The 17,107-nt window shown below is 35.3% G+C and overlaps 1 protein-coding gene across 1 annotated transcript in view; it reads right to left on the reverse strand.

Moving 5' to 3' along the window:
* The window catches only part of LOC148949154 (uncharacterized), a 30,005-nt gene extending 13,410 nt beyond the window's left edge, over positions 1-16,595 (reverse strand). The window contains exons 1-2 of the mRNA XM_089092850.1: positions 16,528-16,595; positions 8,578-8,722 (exon numbers count right to left, since the gene is read on the reverse strand). Of these exons, the coding sequence (XP_088948976.1) occupies positions 8,578-8,656 (79 nt within the window). The 5' untranslated portion in view covers positions 8,657-8,722; positions 16,528-16,595. The remainder of the gene's footprint in view (positions 1-8,577; positions 8,723-16,527) is intronic.
* Between the last annotated feature and the right edge of the window lie 512 nt (positions 16,596-17,107).

Raw genomic sequence — 17,107 nt, forward strand, 5'->3', positions numbered from 1 at the left:
AACACTGGGTTTAACCCAAACGATTAAAAGACAAATAATTATAAATAAGACACAAAAATTTCCCCTCTGTAATATTTTGTTCCATGCTTTTGAACATACCAGCAGGGTTGCCAGATACGGATTTCTAAGAAGGATATGAATCAAGGCAAAAAAATTGGGACCTTTACTCTAAGGGAAGAAGTAAAAAAAAAAAATTGCGTGAGCGACGACCACCAATTCTGACCGCTTATAACGCCTTGAAAAAATGGGGTAACGAAGTAGCATTACTACATGGCCATTTTCAAATCATAGGCAGCGCAATCGTACTGCCTAAGCAAAGAACGATATTGGCAGAATGTATTATTTTTTTTCAGACAAGGGACCTTCGTATCGGAGGAGTTGTCGCAAATACTTGGAAAAGGGCTCATTCAATTGGAAATTAGAATGGCTAGTGCCCTTTTCAATAGTCGAAAGTGATTGGAAGGTAACTAACACCCCCACCATTTCCACACCCACCATTTCCCCAAACACATCCAATGAAAATTTTGTGATAGCCATTTTGTTCAACGTAGTTCATTTCCAGATAGAAATTATGTTTTTGAGAAGGACTCTGCCCCAGAGCCCTCAGGGCAAGTGTTGTAATTTATGCCCTGAGAGCACAAAATGTTTTTATAGAAAGCTTTGTCGTAGAAACTTCAAAAAGAGCTCATTCGATTGGAAATTCAAAGAGCTAGTGTCCTTTTCAATAGTCGAAAGTTGTTTGAGGGTAACTAACCCCCCTCTCACGCCCACCTTTTCCCCAGACACATCCAATCAAAATTTTAAGATAGCGATTTTGTTCAACGTAGTTGAAGGTTCTGGAAATTAGGTCTCTCAGGATGACATCCCCCCCCCCGCACAATCCTCACGGCAAGGTTTTTAATTTACGCCCTGGGGGCATATAAGGTTCTTATAGAAAGCGTTGTCACAGTAACTTCAATCTGATTGAAAATTAACATAGCTACTGCCCTATTTAATAGTCGAAAGTTATTGGAAGGCAACTAGCACCTTTTCTACGCCCACTATTTATCCAAACACATCCAATCACAATTTTAAGATAGCCATTTTGTTCAACGTAGATGAAAGGTCTGGAAATTATATCTTTGAGGATAATCTACTACCCCCCCACCCACAGCCCTCAGGTTAAGGGTTGTAAGTTATTCCCTAGGGGCACATAAGGTTTTTATTGAAAGCATTCTTGTAGAAACTTGAAAAAGGGCTCATTTGATTGGAAATTCGTAGGGCTAGTGCCCTTTTTAATAGTCGAAAGTGACTGGAGGGCAACTAATCCCCCTCTCACGCCGATTTTTCCCCAAAAACATCAAATCAAAATTTTAGATAGCCATTTTGTTCAACGTAGTAAAAAGTATTTTGCCCTCGGGACAAGGGTTGTAAGCTATGCCCTGGGGGCATATAAGGTTGTTATGGATAGTGATTATGTAGAAGATTCAAAAGGGCTCATTCGATTGGTTATTAGAAGTGCTTGTGCCCTCTTTAATAGTCGAAAGTGATTGGAGGATAATTAACACCCCTCTCAACCCCACCATTTCTCCAAACACATCCAATCAAAATTTTGAGATAGCCATTTTGTTCAACGTAGTTAAAAAGTCCGGAAATTGTGTATTTCACGATGACACTCCCCCCACAGAACTCATGGTAAGGGTTATAAGTTATGCCCTGAGGGCGTATAAGGTTTTTTTTTTATAGAAAGCGTTGCCGTAGAAACTTCAAAAAGGAATCATTCGATTGGAAATTGAAACGGCTAGTGCCCTTTTTAATTTTCGAAAGTGATTGGAGGGCAAGTAACCCCCCTCTCACGCCCACCATTTTCGCAGAGAAATCCAATCAAAATTTTTAGAAAACCATTTTATTCAACGTCCTTGAAAGGTCCGCAAATTATGTCTTTTAATGTGACAACTCCTTCAAAGCCCTCAGGACAAGGGTTGTAAGTTATCCCCTGGGCCATATAAGGTTTTTACAGGAATCGTTGTCTTAGAAACTTCAAAAAGGGTTACTTTGCTTGGAAATTGAAAGGGCTAGTGCCCTTTTTAATATTCGGAAGCAATTGGAGGATAATTACCCCCCCCCCCTCTCACGCCCACCATTTCCCCAAACACATCCAATCAAAATTTTGAGATAGTAATTTTGTTCAACGTAGTTGAAAGTTCTGGAAATTAGGTCTTTGAGGATGACACCCCCCCAGCCCTCAGGGCAAGTGTTGTAGGTTGTTCCATGGGGGCATATAAGGTTTTTATTGAAATCGCTGTCGTAGAAACTTCAAAAAGGGCTCATTCAATTGGAAATTAAAAGGGCTAGTGCTTTTTTAATAGTCAGAAGTGCATGGAGGGCAACTAACCCCCTCCCCCTCTCACACCCACCATTTCCCCAAACACATCCAATCAAAATTTTGGGATAGCAACTTTGTTCAACTTAGTTGAAAGTTCTGGAAATTAGATCTTTGAGGATGACAACCCCCCAGCCCTCAGGGCAAGGGTTGTAAGTTATGCCCTGGGGGTATATAAGGTTTTTATTGAAAGCTTTGTCGTAGAAACTTCAAAAGGGCTCATTCGATTGGTAATTGAAAAGGTTAGTGTGGTTTTTATTAGTTGAAAGTGATTGGAGAGCAACTAATGCCCCTCACACCGTTTCCCCAAACACATCCAATCAAAGTTTTGAGATAGCAATTATGTTTAACGTAGTTGAAAGTTCTGGATATTAGGTCTTTGAGGATGACAACCCTCTCAGAGCCTTCAGGGCAAGGGTTGTAATTTATGCCCTGGGGGTATATAAAGTGTTTATAGAAAGCGTTGTCGTACAAATTTAATAGAGGGATCATTTGATTCGAAATTGAAAGGGCTAGTGCCCTTTTTAATAGTTGAAAGTGATTGGAAGGCTTGATATTCTTATAGTAAAGATCATTATGAGTACATTTTTTTTTTTTTTTTTTTTTTTTTTTTTTTTTAGACCAGGGAACTTCGTATCAAAGGAGTTGTCGTAGGAACTTCGACAAGTGCTCATTCGATTGAAAATAGAAAGGGCTAATGTCCTTTTTTATAGTCGAAAGTGATTGAAGTTATTGGAGGGCAACTAATCCCCCTCCCACACCCACCCTCCCATTTTCCCTTTTGTTTGAAACTAATTGTTGCCTTAAGATTAAATCGAAATGCACTGTGTTAATGTTAATTCCCAATAAGGCATCTCAGCAGTATCCCAAGAACTACTGAGGGTATTATGTTCAAACTTTTGCGGCTACTTCTGCTCTTAAAATATAACAGAATCAAAATAGCTTAAGTATTTCCAAGCTATCAAAGAAAGCAAACAAATTTGTTTGCGAATGGTATCAACTTTTCTATTTCAGGTCAACTGAAAGAGGTATGAAACTAAATTAAACACTACTATTTTATGAAAATTATTTTCCAGCATACAAATAGCAGGCCAAACTATTAAGTCTTACAAAAATAAAAGATTTAAACTATTATTTTCTTTTTCCCTGAAAAGTCTATGTCAATATAAAACGAACAGAAATTAATTAAAAAAAACTTTTTCCACAAAATAATTTTTTCAAAGAAACATAAAGAACTCCATTAAACCAAAAATGATCAGAAATAAAATCAAATAATCTATCAAGCGTAAAACTATCTATCAAGCGTAAAAAAATCTATCAAGCGTAAAAGCGTAAAACTACCACAAATCAGAATCGATAAATAAATGAAACCCAAAACGAAAAGAATTTACAATAAATAACCGAGTCAAACTCAAAGGTAGCATAAATTAACACGAGTAGGGCTCAAAACCCCTGTGCCTTCCCAAGGCCAGAACATAATTTGCACTTTACTGAAAAAAATACAAACGAATGTGCATTGTCAGTTTAATATACATCTGCTGATATTTTGTAATCAAAATGTTAATATTATTTGATTTATTAAAGTTATAAAAATAAAAACATTTATATTTTTCAGTAAAGTGCAAATTTTGTTCTGGCCTTGGGAAGGCATAGGGATTTTGAGCCCTACTCGTGTTAATTTCTGCTAGTTTTGAGTTTGATTCGGTTATTTGTTGTAAATTCTTTTCGTTTTGGGTTTCATTTATTTATCGATGCTGATTTGTGGTAGTTTCACGCTTGGTAGATTATTTGACTTTATTTTTGCTCATTTTTGGTTTAATGAAGTTCTTTAACTTTCTTTGAAAAACTTATTTTTTTGGAAAATTTTTTTTAAATTAATTTTCATTTAAAAACATATTTTGGTCAAAGCCCAAGTTGTACTGCTAAAGTGTCGCCAGCCTTTAGAATTCAATTAATCCGCTACTGGTAACTTCGGAAGTTTATCCATACCTGATCTTACATCACTTGTAAGTAATTACAAAATATCATGGAATCAATAAACATATTATCATTAAATTTTTCAAAATACTTAAAATGAAGTTAGGAAAACTTGCTGCTTAAATGAGCCTCTAAATCATGAGTTAAATAATAAATCTTATTATATTTGTAGCTAAACGAAAATATTTTGCTAGAAATTTGCATGTGTTAATTTTATCTCAAATTTGTCCAAATATTTTGAAATGAACTATAGCCGACTTCAATGTAGTCAAGGAAAATACCCTACCGTAGACACCAGAAATTGGTGAACACAGTCTTAGTCACAAAGAATAATTCTTATTTGAAATGAGTCATTCTCTGGGTACCTTCCAAGAAAGTGGATAGCAGCTTATTCGGCGAATATACTGCTTTGAGCGCATTAAAGCGCTTTGAGCGCATTAAATGTGAATCAGGGGGAAAATCCTCTTAAAATACAAATGATTACCTGGCAACTATACCTGGCATTACCTGACATTTTCCATTACATAAACATTCAATACGCAGAGTTTAATCCAAAGAAATCATCTTGGATAGTGTTAACCCGTCTAACTACGTGAATCACAAAATAGAAGCTAGCTTGAGTTGACCATGTGAGTCGAGTTCATCGTTGTAGAAAGGTGCACGCAGAAATTTTTGTGATATGTTTAACTCTATCTTCGTATTACGTTATCGAAGAAGCTTTTGTAAATGAATGTACCAACATTTTAGGTAAGGTGACGCCAAACGCATATTTACAAGGTGAGTTCTTAGATTACCTTTTCTGCAGCCCAGTTCAGTCTTATATTTCATATTTTCCTGTTATTTGGATGTCAACCTTTCCCTCGTCACTGAAGTTACTTCCAAAATTTTATAGTAATGAAAGGACCATTATTCGGGAAATTAACCATTCTTCGTAGGTATTTTCAAAGACCACACTGCTTATTCATGACGCACAAATAACCGTTTAATAGGGATAAATCTTTTCATTAGATTGTAAAAAACAATGACAAAAACTCTTAATATTTGGGTGTTATAAACATTTACCGTCATCAGCAGATAAACTCAGCGGGCAAACTGCTGATGAGGGCTACTGTGGTTTTCCCTGGATATGATATTTCTGGATTGGTTTTAATGCTCATTTGAGTTAGTTAGGTCATGAAAAACCCCCTGACTAATTTTATTGTAATGAATTTTGAGGTAGGCGTAGGGATTTGGTTTTTATTTTGTTCACATCTTTTGTAGGTATTTTTCCTCCCCGGTTCTTTTCTGGCAATGGAGCAGTATAGGGGAGTCAAGGTTGAAGGTTTTTTAGTTGATGTAAATTTATTGTTTTTAAATTCTGCCGGTGCCATCGTATATGGCACTGAGCCACCAGTGCCACTACTGGCCTCCGCTAGGGTATGGTATCGTCTTCGAGTGGTGAAGAGTGTCTTGGGGATTATAATACCCCCAATATTTCTAAATCCAATGGAATGTAAGGGTTAGTCCTGAGATCACTAATTTAAGTCCTCTGACACTACGGTGCAACAATCAACGCTATTGCACCAAGGATTCTAAGTGACCTGCCCTTGCTGATTTCAGTGAAACAGTAAGGATACGACATGTGTACTTTCTGTGGTATGTATGTGCCATGTTAACTCGCCTAAAGTACAACTGTGAGGACCACAGTCATCAACCTCAAAAATCATGGTAAAAACCAACCAAAGTACAAAACACTAGCCCTCACAGGGTGTGACGTAAAGCTACGTAAAAATTGCAACTGATTTTTGTTGGAAAGTATAACCTGCTGCTCGGTTCTAGGCGTTTCCCCCCTCCCGGTGATTATCCCCCCCGGAAAATACCCCCGCGCAAAATACCCCCTCCCCGGAAAATATACCCCGGAAATACCCCCCTGGAAAATACCCCCCGTGGAAAATACCCAACCGGAAAATACGTTCCCCCCTGTGGAAAATAAGGCTTTCCAAATTTGAGAATTTTATTTGAGTTTTGTCTTTTTAATTTCCGTAAGGAATTTTGGTACTTGTGTATTATGCGCCACTGACTCAAGTTTACGTCGTGTATAACTTGAGAACTAACCGGTTTCTTCGTTAGTTTTCTTTTCAGCTTAGCGCGAGATAAGACAAAGATAAGTCACAGAATAAATGGGAAATATATAATTTGGGCTATATATTTGCACCTAAGGAGGGGGGGAGGGTAAAGTATTTGAACAGTTTGAAGTCAGAAAACAATTTTCTTTACGTATATGGCCACTAAAAAATTACAGAAGAATAGCGAGGTATCTGGAAATTTCGTTAACTAAAAAATAAAAAATAAAATAAATTCCAGTATAAAGTAGATGTAATGTTTCATTTAATATTTTTTTCCAATTGTTAAATGATTTTTTCTCAATGACCTTTTTTTCAAGTATTAAGCACTATTATTATGTTAATGTAGTGTTTCATTTAAGTTTGTTATGATGATCGCTGATCAAAGTTTATGTTATTTTTGCCTTTCATTTATGTTATTTTAGTGTGTTCATGGCCGTATATTTGGCTTTAAAATAAACTTATTTATCTATCTATCTAATATGCAGAATAATTGTACCAACACACTTTGCATGCAGACCCGCTATACCTCCCCCCTCCCCCTAATTTTCTAATCTATAGCCCAAAGTCATTTCTAAAATAACGAAGAAACTAAAGAAAAAACCGGTGTGTTCTCGAATTTTACACAGCGTAAACTTGAGTGAGTGGCATATAATACACAAGTACCAAAATTCCTTCCCCCTACGGAAATTAAAAAATAAAACTCAAATAAAATTCTCAAATTAGGAAAGCCTTATTTTCCGCGAGGGGGGGGGGGTATTTTCCACGGGGGTTATTTTCCGTGGGGGTGTTTTTTCCGAGAGTATTTTCCACGGGGGGGGGTATATTCCGTGGGGATATTTTCCGGGGGGTAGTTTCTTCGGGGTAGTATTTTCTAGGGGGGTAATCGCCGGGGCGGGGGGGGGGGTAAACTTCGGCCACCCTCCTGCTCAACCTTGTGAACAGGGAAATGCTACCGTGTCATTTATTCACTCACCCCCTTTCTGATTTCAGGGAATAATATTGGCAAGGGATTAATTCACTGCTTCCAAACATTCTTCAAAGCAGAAACCCAACAACAATAACTGGAGTTGCTGTGTCTATAAATAAATGTTTGAAAAAGTAAAAGTTTATTCGATAAAGTTATTTTGTTTCTAGATTATGCATTTTTTATTTCTACTCTGTTTTCTGTTGTTTTTTTTTTTGGGGGGGGGGAGGTGAGATTCCCTTGTTTTGTGTTTATAGCCCCAGGGCTTTCAAAATACATTAAACTATAAGTGTATAGATCACGCACAACTTGTATTGCTCCAACAACCAGAAGTAAAGTGTTTAACCAGCTATTTTTGTTTACGATGTTTACGATATTCACCTGAATGCTTTTCGGAAATATTTTGGTCAAACTCGTTTTTATCATTCTTAGAAAATTAGGAATCAAAGCCTAGGTATGTATATAAGTTATGCACGTTCCTATGTTCTCCATTGAATAGTTCTGGCATACGTCATGTGTAGTGCTTTTATCCTTTGCCCGCACCTGCGCAATGGCAATTTTATATTGCTGTGCTTGGATATGCTATTAGAAAATAAATCAATCGTTCAATCTGCTGACCATGTCTGTTTGTGGCGCTGTGATGTGTCCCATTTCTGAAACAAACATGCATAACTATATAAATACATTCATGCATACAGGTTGTGCTAGGAATTCTCCAGGGATAGTAAGAAGCATGGAGTACTCAACGAGCATCTTTAGGCCCGTTCTTTTGCACTAAGATCTTACATCTAAGATCCCACATCTTTCTGCAAAGATTTCCGTTCTTTTACTCATCTTTGTGCTAAGATCTTACATCTTTTGACAAAGAACGCTTAAGCGTTCTTATCTTATAGCGTTCTTTTGCAAACATTTTTTATCATTCAACTCTGATCAGCAGTATGAGAACTAAGATGGGCATATCGTCGAAGATCTCCCACCATTGTTCTGTATAATCCTAAAACGGGGCTCGTCACACTAGCTCTTGGGAACAGTGAGCTAAACTACGTTAGAGCTAAAATCATTTAAAAGAATGCAAATACCTGAAAAAAGATGTGAGTTCTTAGATGCAAGATCTTAGTGCAAAAGAACGGTCCTATTGTTTTGTTGATAAATTTATCTTATAAGTTTACCTTTAGCTCCATTGATTTCTGATGGTTCCTCGTCTGGTTTTATATCGATTGCTCTCACTTTTGACGATTTACAGCCCATTTCCCATTAATACTTTCCCCCTCTAGAAACTGATTCATGACTTGAATATATATTAAATCTATCAATCTGAAAAGAGGCAAAGAATTATTTGACATATAATACAAAAATTAGATAAACACCAGTGCGGTATATAAGAATTAATATGTATAAAAAAGAAAATACACACAAAAACATGGGTGCTGCAATAGCTAAAAAGTAGTAAAGAGCTAACCAAGGCCCCTAGTAAATAAATAAATAAAATAAAATACGTTTTGAAAATAAACTATCTAGTGAGAAAGAGTTGTCCTTTAAAGTTGATTCAGAATGATAACTATTAATTTGGTTAATTCTTAATAACAAAATTTTATTGCAAAAACTAATATATGGAAATTTTTAAGAAGAGCTTGAAAACCCTGGATAATGGCGAAAGATCAAAACGAAAAGTGCCCCATTGGAATTCAAATAGCTGAAAACCCTTTGTTGGGAGTTTTCAGCATTCTGATTTAAAAGCCCGTGGAAATTAAATTTTGGCCTGTGTATTTTTGCTGGAGTTCTTTATTAGAGAATGATCAAGAGTCTTATAATTTAGTTTTCTGAGGGCTGAATAAGGACTTGTTTTTTCCAAATTTTACAAATATAAGGAAATAAATTTTTTGTTATTTTACTTAAGCTAGTTTTATAAATGTATTTTCGCTTCGCTCTCTTTAGCTTCGCTCTCTCGACTTCCATCTGAAAAGCTTCTTTTTTTAATTAATTATAAACAAAGACGAGTTCCCCTTTTGGGAGTGTGCTGGTGGCATTTACACCCCTAAATTTTGAAAAATACTTTCTTTTTTTTATCACAAAACGCCATTAATTTGGTATTTCCATGAAAAAAAATCGACAAAAAATTGACTTTCCCCCACCCAGATTTTGAAAAGTACGTTTTGGTCCCATACTAAAAATTGTATGTATCTGAATCACTGGTACTATCACTTTACTTGGGATACAGCTCAGAATTTCTTTGCTGAAGCTGCCCTTGAGTAGCAAATAGAACCCTTGTTAGCAACTCTTAAGAACAAGAACGTCTTTAATTACATCCATAACTTGATTAGTTGATTGATCTTATGCGTACTTTGGTCGGGGTCTGCAAAATTAAAGACTCTGAATTAGCTAACTGTCGGGCTATTAAAGTAGCCGGGCACAAATTAGGCCCACTTGTAGTGCAGTTGTCTTTTTGTTTTTTTTTCTTTTGGCATTTATTTTGTGTTGTCACATTAAATGTTTTGTTTCTCTCGTGGCTATTTTTTTTTCTTTTGTTGTTTGTTATGTCTTTTCATGTGACAGGTTTTTTAGTAAATAAATAAAATAAATCAATAATCGCATAAACTACATCAATAACTAATTACATATTGTTTATTATAATAAATGATTAACTAGTATTTTTTAATTAATAATTTTGTTATAATAATTATGACAATTAGTAATCAATTATTAATAGGAAATAATTTTTGATAAATAATGTAAATCTAACTATAGTATATACGGTGATTGGTGGTTTGAATTTATAAGAATTGGGTATCTTTAAATGAATATTCTTTTACATTCGATTAATCGTGCAATTCTTCGAAGAAAATTGCTGTCAGAAATCAAGCTTGGATTCCCCCATACCTTGACGGCAAAGGGTGAATTAGTATTATTTACCTTTTCCGTCTGTTTTATGGTTTTTTCTTCTTTGAGATTGAGCAGAAAGCCACTATGGTAAGCTTTCGGAGAGAGAGGAAGGGGTGCGATCATTCTTAGTATTCATAAGCATTTTAGTATTCATAAGCATTAGTATTTATAAGCATTTTCAGTCAAACATATCCTTTCCTAATGAAAGAAGTATGTTTGTGTTGCAAACGCAATTTTCTAATTGTAGGTTTTGGCTTTTCCAAACGTAGCACTTGCGACTGCTGGTTGTTTGTGTTTTGGAATCTTCATTTAATATTGGTTTTGCAACATGCTCTGGTTGAATTTTCTGTTCAATATTTGCTACTGGTGAAATTTTTTGCTCAATGTTTGCTATTGATGGAATTTTCTACTCAGTATTGACTTACTATTGAATAATGATCAGCATTTTACATCGGAAGTGAAGATCCTTCGATAGTATCAGCAAGTACCATTGACAAAAAAGTTTTTCACCACATAAGTAATGTTTCAAAACCCAAAAATTCCACTAATTCTGGTCAGATGAATGAACAGATAAAGCAAAACACACAAAAAAATACAATAAATTCAACTACCTCGCTAAGAAATATAAAAATCTTTAGAATTATAAAATGTTTCTGTCAACTAATATTCTGAAAAGTGGGCACTTCGAAGGGTTGAGGAGTTTCGTTAAATGTTTTCCAGAGGAATTGTCGATTGATCATCTTAGATTTCCAGAGGAATTATCGATTGATTATCTTGGATGCTCATTTGAGTGACCGTATACAAAACAATAAATAAGCTACACGAGAAAAGTGGTCTCATCCCACTTTCTAGGGTTATATTCGAAGAAAGCTTAAGATGGCTAGTATTGACGAAGGATGAAATATTTGCCAAAAATTGGGCTATCATTTCATTTGGGCCAAATGAAATGTAAGTCGTCCCCGGTTGGAGTGGAAAGATATTATCAGGAACAAAATTGAAAGTTCACGGCGAAGGGTGAAGAGTGAATCTTTAAATAGGTGGTGGGGGAGGAGGAGGTTTGTATAAAGCTATGTTGGCCTCCTTAGTTACACAGTGATTTGTTAATAGTAACAGTAGCAGTAGTAGCAATATAAATAATTTCAAAAGGTATATAACTCCTGTAAAAGGTATATAAACTGTGTATGTTTCCAATCTATGTATTACTATACAGCTTATAAATAGTAAGGTGGATTATACAACTTCGTTTATTCTGAAGACCATGGAGCCTGAACACTGCAGGTGGTAAGTCGCTTGAAATATTAAAATATAAAAAAAAACGATAAAATTGTACTATCTTTCTAAACTTGACAAAATCAAACAGTTCTTGGTAACGAACTGTAAGTAAGGAGCGACCCGGCTCAATAGTAACCGAAACTCCAAAAAACGGAATTGTGATACCAATAGATACATTTAAAGAATCAGATTTTTATGCTGATTTCAAATATATAAGTTTCATCAAGTTTAATCATACCCGTCAAAAGTTACGCGGCTGAGAAAATTTGCCTGATTTTCAAAAAATGGGAAAACGCCCTCTAAAAGCTATGGAACCTTAATGAAAATCGCACCATCAGATTCAGCGTATAAGAGAACCCTGCTATAGAAGCTTTAAGCTCCTATCTGCAAAAATGTGGAATTTTGTATTTTTTGCCAGAAGAAAGACCACGGATGCGTGTTTATTTGTTTTTTTTTCCCAGGGGTGATCGTATCAACCCAGTGGTCCGAGAATATCACGATAAGGCTCATTCGAACGGAAATTAAAAATTCTAGTGCCCTTTTTAAGTGCTAGGCCCCCCTCCACACTCTTTTTCCCAAAGTCACCCGATCAAAATTTTGAGATAGTCATTTTGTTCAGCATGGTCGAAAAATGTAATAACTATGTCTTTGAGGATGACATAGTTATAATACCCCTCAGTCCCCGGGGAAAGGTCTGCAAGCTATGAGCTTTGCCCAATGTTTTTTGCCCAAGCTTTGCCCAAGGTTATTGGGAAGTATACAGAAGTTTTCAGGGGGATTTTTTCTAGTAGTTGGGGGGAATCGGGGGTTACGTGGGAGGATCTTTCCATGGAGGAAGTTCTCATGGGGGAAGGGACATAGCTATGAAGGGGGCACCGGATTTCCCAGCATTATTTAAAAAACGATCAGAAATTAAATAAAAAAAAACAATTTTTTCAACTGAAAGTAAGGAGCAACATCAAAAGTTAAAACGAACAGAAATTGTTATTTATATGATTGGGTTTGCCCCCTGGTCATTACCTCGCTCTTTACGCTAAAGTTTTTTTTGTATTTTTATCGGAGCTATTTATTTGTGATTAAGGGGTCATTCTTAAAGAATTAGAACAAAATTTAAACTTTTGCGAAAAGAGCGAGATATTGATTAGGGGGGAACCCCCTAATATACGCAATGAAAATATACGAATATAAAAGGTTCGTTACGTAAGTTAATTCGCAAGTTACGTCAGAACAAAATTTCGAGGAAGCCCTATAGCCAAAAAAAGTAAAATTAACACGCAAATTTGGTTTAAATGTTCATGTACTGTGAGCCAAATTCAAACCCTGCATTAATTCAAAAACTTTCAGAAATTAAATAAAACAAGTTTTTTTAACTGAAAGTAAGGAGCGACATTAAAACTTAAAACAAACAGAAATTATTCCCTATATGAAAGGGGCTGTCCCCTCCTCGACGTCCCGCTCTTTACACTAAAGTTTGACTCTGTCTCACAACTTTATTTTTTATAACAATAAAAATTTGAGCATAGAGAGCGAGTCGTTGAGGTGAAGAAAGTCCCTTTCACACACGGAATAATTTCTGTTCGTTTTAAGTTTTAATGTCGCTACTTAGTTTCAGTTAAAAAAAAATTTTTTTTAATTTAATTAAATAAAAAAACAAGTTTTTTTAACTGAAAGTAAGGAGCGACATTAAAACTTAAAACGAACAGAAATTATTCCGTATATGAAAGGGTCTGTCCCCTCCTCAACGCCGCGCTCTTTACGGTAAAGTTTTTTATTGTTTTATAAAATAGAGTTGTGAGACAGACTCAAACTTTAGCGTAAAGAGCGAGGCGTCGAGGAGGAGACGGCCCGTTTAATATACAGAATAATTTCTGTTCATTTTAAGTTTTAATGTCGCTCCTTACTTTCAGTTTAAAAAACTTGTTTTTTTTATTTAATTTCTGATCGTTTTTTAATTAATGCAGCTTTTATTTTGGCTCACCGTCATTGAATAAGTAAACAAAATTTGCATAAGAATTTTACTTTTCTTTTGCTAAATGGCTGTCTCTAAATTTGGTTCTGACGCAATTTACAAATTAACTTACGTAAAGAACTTCTATATTCGTATATTTTTCTTCTGGCAAAAAATACAAAGCTGCAGATTTTTGCAGATATGAGCTTGAAACCAATGTAACCAATCTTTCCCCCCCTCTTTAAAAAATCAGGTAAATTTTTTCAGGCTCGTAGCCTTTGATGAGTAATACTAAACTTAATAAAATTTATATATTTAGAATCAGCATTATAAGCTCATTCTTTTGATAAATTTATTGACATCGAGGTACCGCTTTTAAAATTTTAGATTGTTATTGAGCCGTATCGCTTGTTTTTTTTATTGTTTTTTTTTTTATTACGTATATGTTATTACGTATATGAGGGGGATCTTTCCTTAGTCAATACCACGCTCTTCACGCTAAAAGTAAAAAAAAAATTAATTCACAAACCCCTGAATCGCAAAGGCCGTTTAATTAGAATAGATAGCTCTTTTGAAAGCACTAAAATAAACTGTAGCTTAAAGAGCGAGGTATTTACTTGGGGGATAACCCCCTCATATACGTAATAATTTCTGTTCGTTTTAAGTTCTAATGTTGCTTCTTACTTTCAGTTGAAAAAATTTGTTTCTTTTTTTATTTAATTTCTGATCGTTGTTTAAATAATGCGCCCCCTTCATAGAAATGTCCCTTAGTCCAAAGAAACATCCTCCACGAAGATTCTCCCGAGTAACCCTCTCCTCCGCCCCCCCCCCCCCACCAGAAAAAAATCCTTCCTGAAAATGTCAGTATACTTCCCAGTAACCAAGACAGTGTGTAAGCAATGGGCAATGTTCATAACTTGCAGCCCTTCCCCTGGGAACTGTGGGGAATTAAGTCATCCTAAAAGACATATTTATTAGATTTTCGACTATGTTGAACAAAATGGCTATCTCAAAATTTTAATTGGGTGACTTTGATAAAAAAAAATTAGCGTGGGAGGGGGCCTAGCTGCCCTCCATTTTTTTGGTCACTTAAAAAGGGCACTAAAACTTTTAATTTCCGTTAAAATGAGCCCCCCTATGATATTCTAGGACCACTGGGTCAATACGATTACCCCTGGGAAAAAGAAAAAGAAAAAAAAAAAAAAAAAAATAAACACGCATCCGTGATCTTTCTTCTGGCAAAAAATGGAAAATTCCACAATTTTGTAGATAGGAGCTTGAAACCTCTGCAGTAGGGTTCTCTGATACACTGAATATGATGGTGTAATTTTCATTAAGGTTCTATAACTTTTAGGGGGTCTTTCCCCCCTTTTTCGAAAATCAGCCAAATTTTCTCAGGCGCGTAACTTTTGATAGATTTGACTAAACTTGATGAAACTTATATATTTGAAAACAGAATTAAAATTGGAGTCTTTTGATGTATCTATTGGTATCAAAATTCCGTTTTTAGAGTTTTGGTTACTATTGAGCCGGGTCGCTCCTTACTTACAGTTCGTTACCACGAACTGTTTGATTTATAAATAGGACGCTGCCATTTTCGCTATCTGTCACGTCTCTGGCAGTGTAAAGAAATCCAACATTGTGGGAGGCTATGATTGAAGATTTGGGAAATTACAAAGCAATGGTCGATCATGAATGTACTGATGATCAATTTATATCGATCATCAGATATCAACCGAATCCTAATGATGCCGCTGCTTTCTAAACTCGCGGCGATTGTAAAACCTGACTCTTGAGTGAGAAATAGCAATGATAACTTGCTTTCTTAATTAACGACGAAATGACGCAACACAGTGGGAAAAATTTGTGGAAAAACAGTGGAAAAATTTAGTTACAATCAAGTGATTTTCTGGATTATCTTTTAGAATGATTTTCTTTTCTTGTACTTTCAATCGAATCGTGTTCGAGTAATTAGATTTATTGTAACAGTTATATGTTGTAGATACTTCGGTTCTTCTGGAAATCAAGTCTCTACTGTAAAGTCTACTACAGCTTTTAGCAAGAAAAATATTGAAGATAAGTATAAAACAGAAAAGTATAACAATTCCAGAACATATTTTTTTTTATTCCCCAAAATACTGGTCAAATTGACAAAAAAAATATCTACTTTCATCATCCATGTGTTTTTTTTTCAAAAGACTCACAAAAATTGACTTTTTTTCAAAATATGAAAAGAAAATACAAAAATTAAAGTAAACATTTTCCTTTTTTCTGCCCAGTATTTATCAGAAGAAAGGCCAGTTAAATACTTAATTTACAGCAGTTATGTGGGATTTCTTGGCATAGAAGGAATATCATTGGATAAAAATAACGATGGTTAGCCTTACAGAGACCACTCAATTAAAATAATTAATTTTATTGGGACTTAGATTTTAATATAGGAAATAGCAAACGTTTAAGACGAGGGGAAAGACTAGAGAACAAGGCTTTGTCTTAGCTTAAAAATACGTGTATGTGTGGGAGAGGTCTCCATTATGGCTAATCACAATTATCCCTTCTCTGTGCTATTTGTTTTGGGATGGAGGGCTTGAAATATATTTTGGGGGTTGCCAGACCGTCCTCCTCAAAAATTACCTGATATACCCCTAGAATGTATGGTCACGTCTATTACAAAGGGCGTATATCACATTCTTTAGTCTGTCAAAGGGTGTACTAACTTTCAGTTTTCTAGTCTAATCGATGAATTTACGACGCTTCTTTACAAAGGTCCTTATGTCGGCCCTGCGGCTGTTGGAATTGAGACTGGGGTCCCATGGTACTAACTAAGCAAAGATCCATCCACTTTTCACCACAGGTACACTCACAAAACCGATCATAGTAAACAACAAGACGGTCTTATTAAACAATGTGACTAACCTAAGGGGATCTCGAATCCTCTATCTCTAAAGCAGTGCTTTTACCCCTCTCCTACGGTCACAACTCTTTTTTAATTTACCTCATCCAATAAAATTGAAATTACCTGACATCAATTTGCCAAAATAAAAAGTCCTATGTCAGTTAGATGTTCTCCGGGGAAGTTCACTTCGCTTCTTCTAACTAGAAATAAAACTAAGCTTGAGCTGCCGCAACTTTTTCACTGAACCTGGCAATTATTATTGATCAATCAGATTTCGTGCAACTCAAACATTCTTTATTGATATACAACAAGATATAGTCACGGTATAAAGTAGGTGACTTTATAAATCTATTACTACTGTATAAATAAAATATACTATCTTATGAAAATGAATTCAGTGTCGAATAGAATGGAATGCTTAAACATGGCTCAGAAAAAATTAAACAAAATAGGTTTTATGAACATGACGCTAAGTGGTGGGATAAAAATAAGATGTATACTTTTAAGATATTATATTAATTAGTATAAATTTAAAAAATCTGCTATTTGTGTTATTTATTTTTCTGCTCTTCTGCAACTTCCACACATCAACTTTATTTATACACCAAATTTGTTTTTAAATTTGGGTTTTACACAGTTTTTTAGATCAAAATTACTTGAAAATCGGTAGACCAATCGTAGAAAAAATTGTTATGTTCCTATA

Source organism: Artemia sp. Qi Xiang Cuo, chromosome 8 (assembly GCF_049724085.1).
Source record: "Artemia sp. Qi Xiang Cuo chromosome 8, ASM4972408v1, whole genome shotgun sequence".
Classification (NCBI taxonomy): domain Eukaryota; kingdom Metazoa; phylum Arthropoda; class Branchiopoda; order Anostraca; family Artemiidae; genus Artemia; species Artemia sp. Qi Xiang Cuo.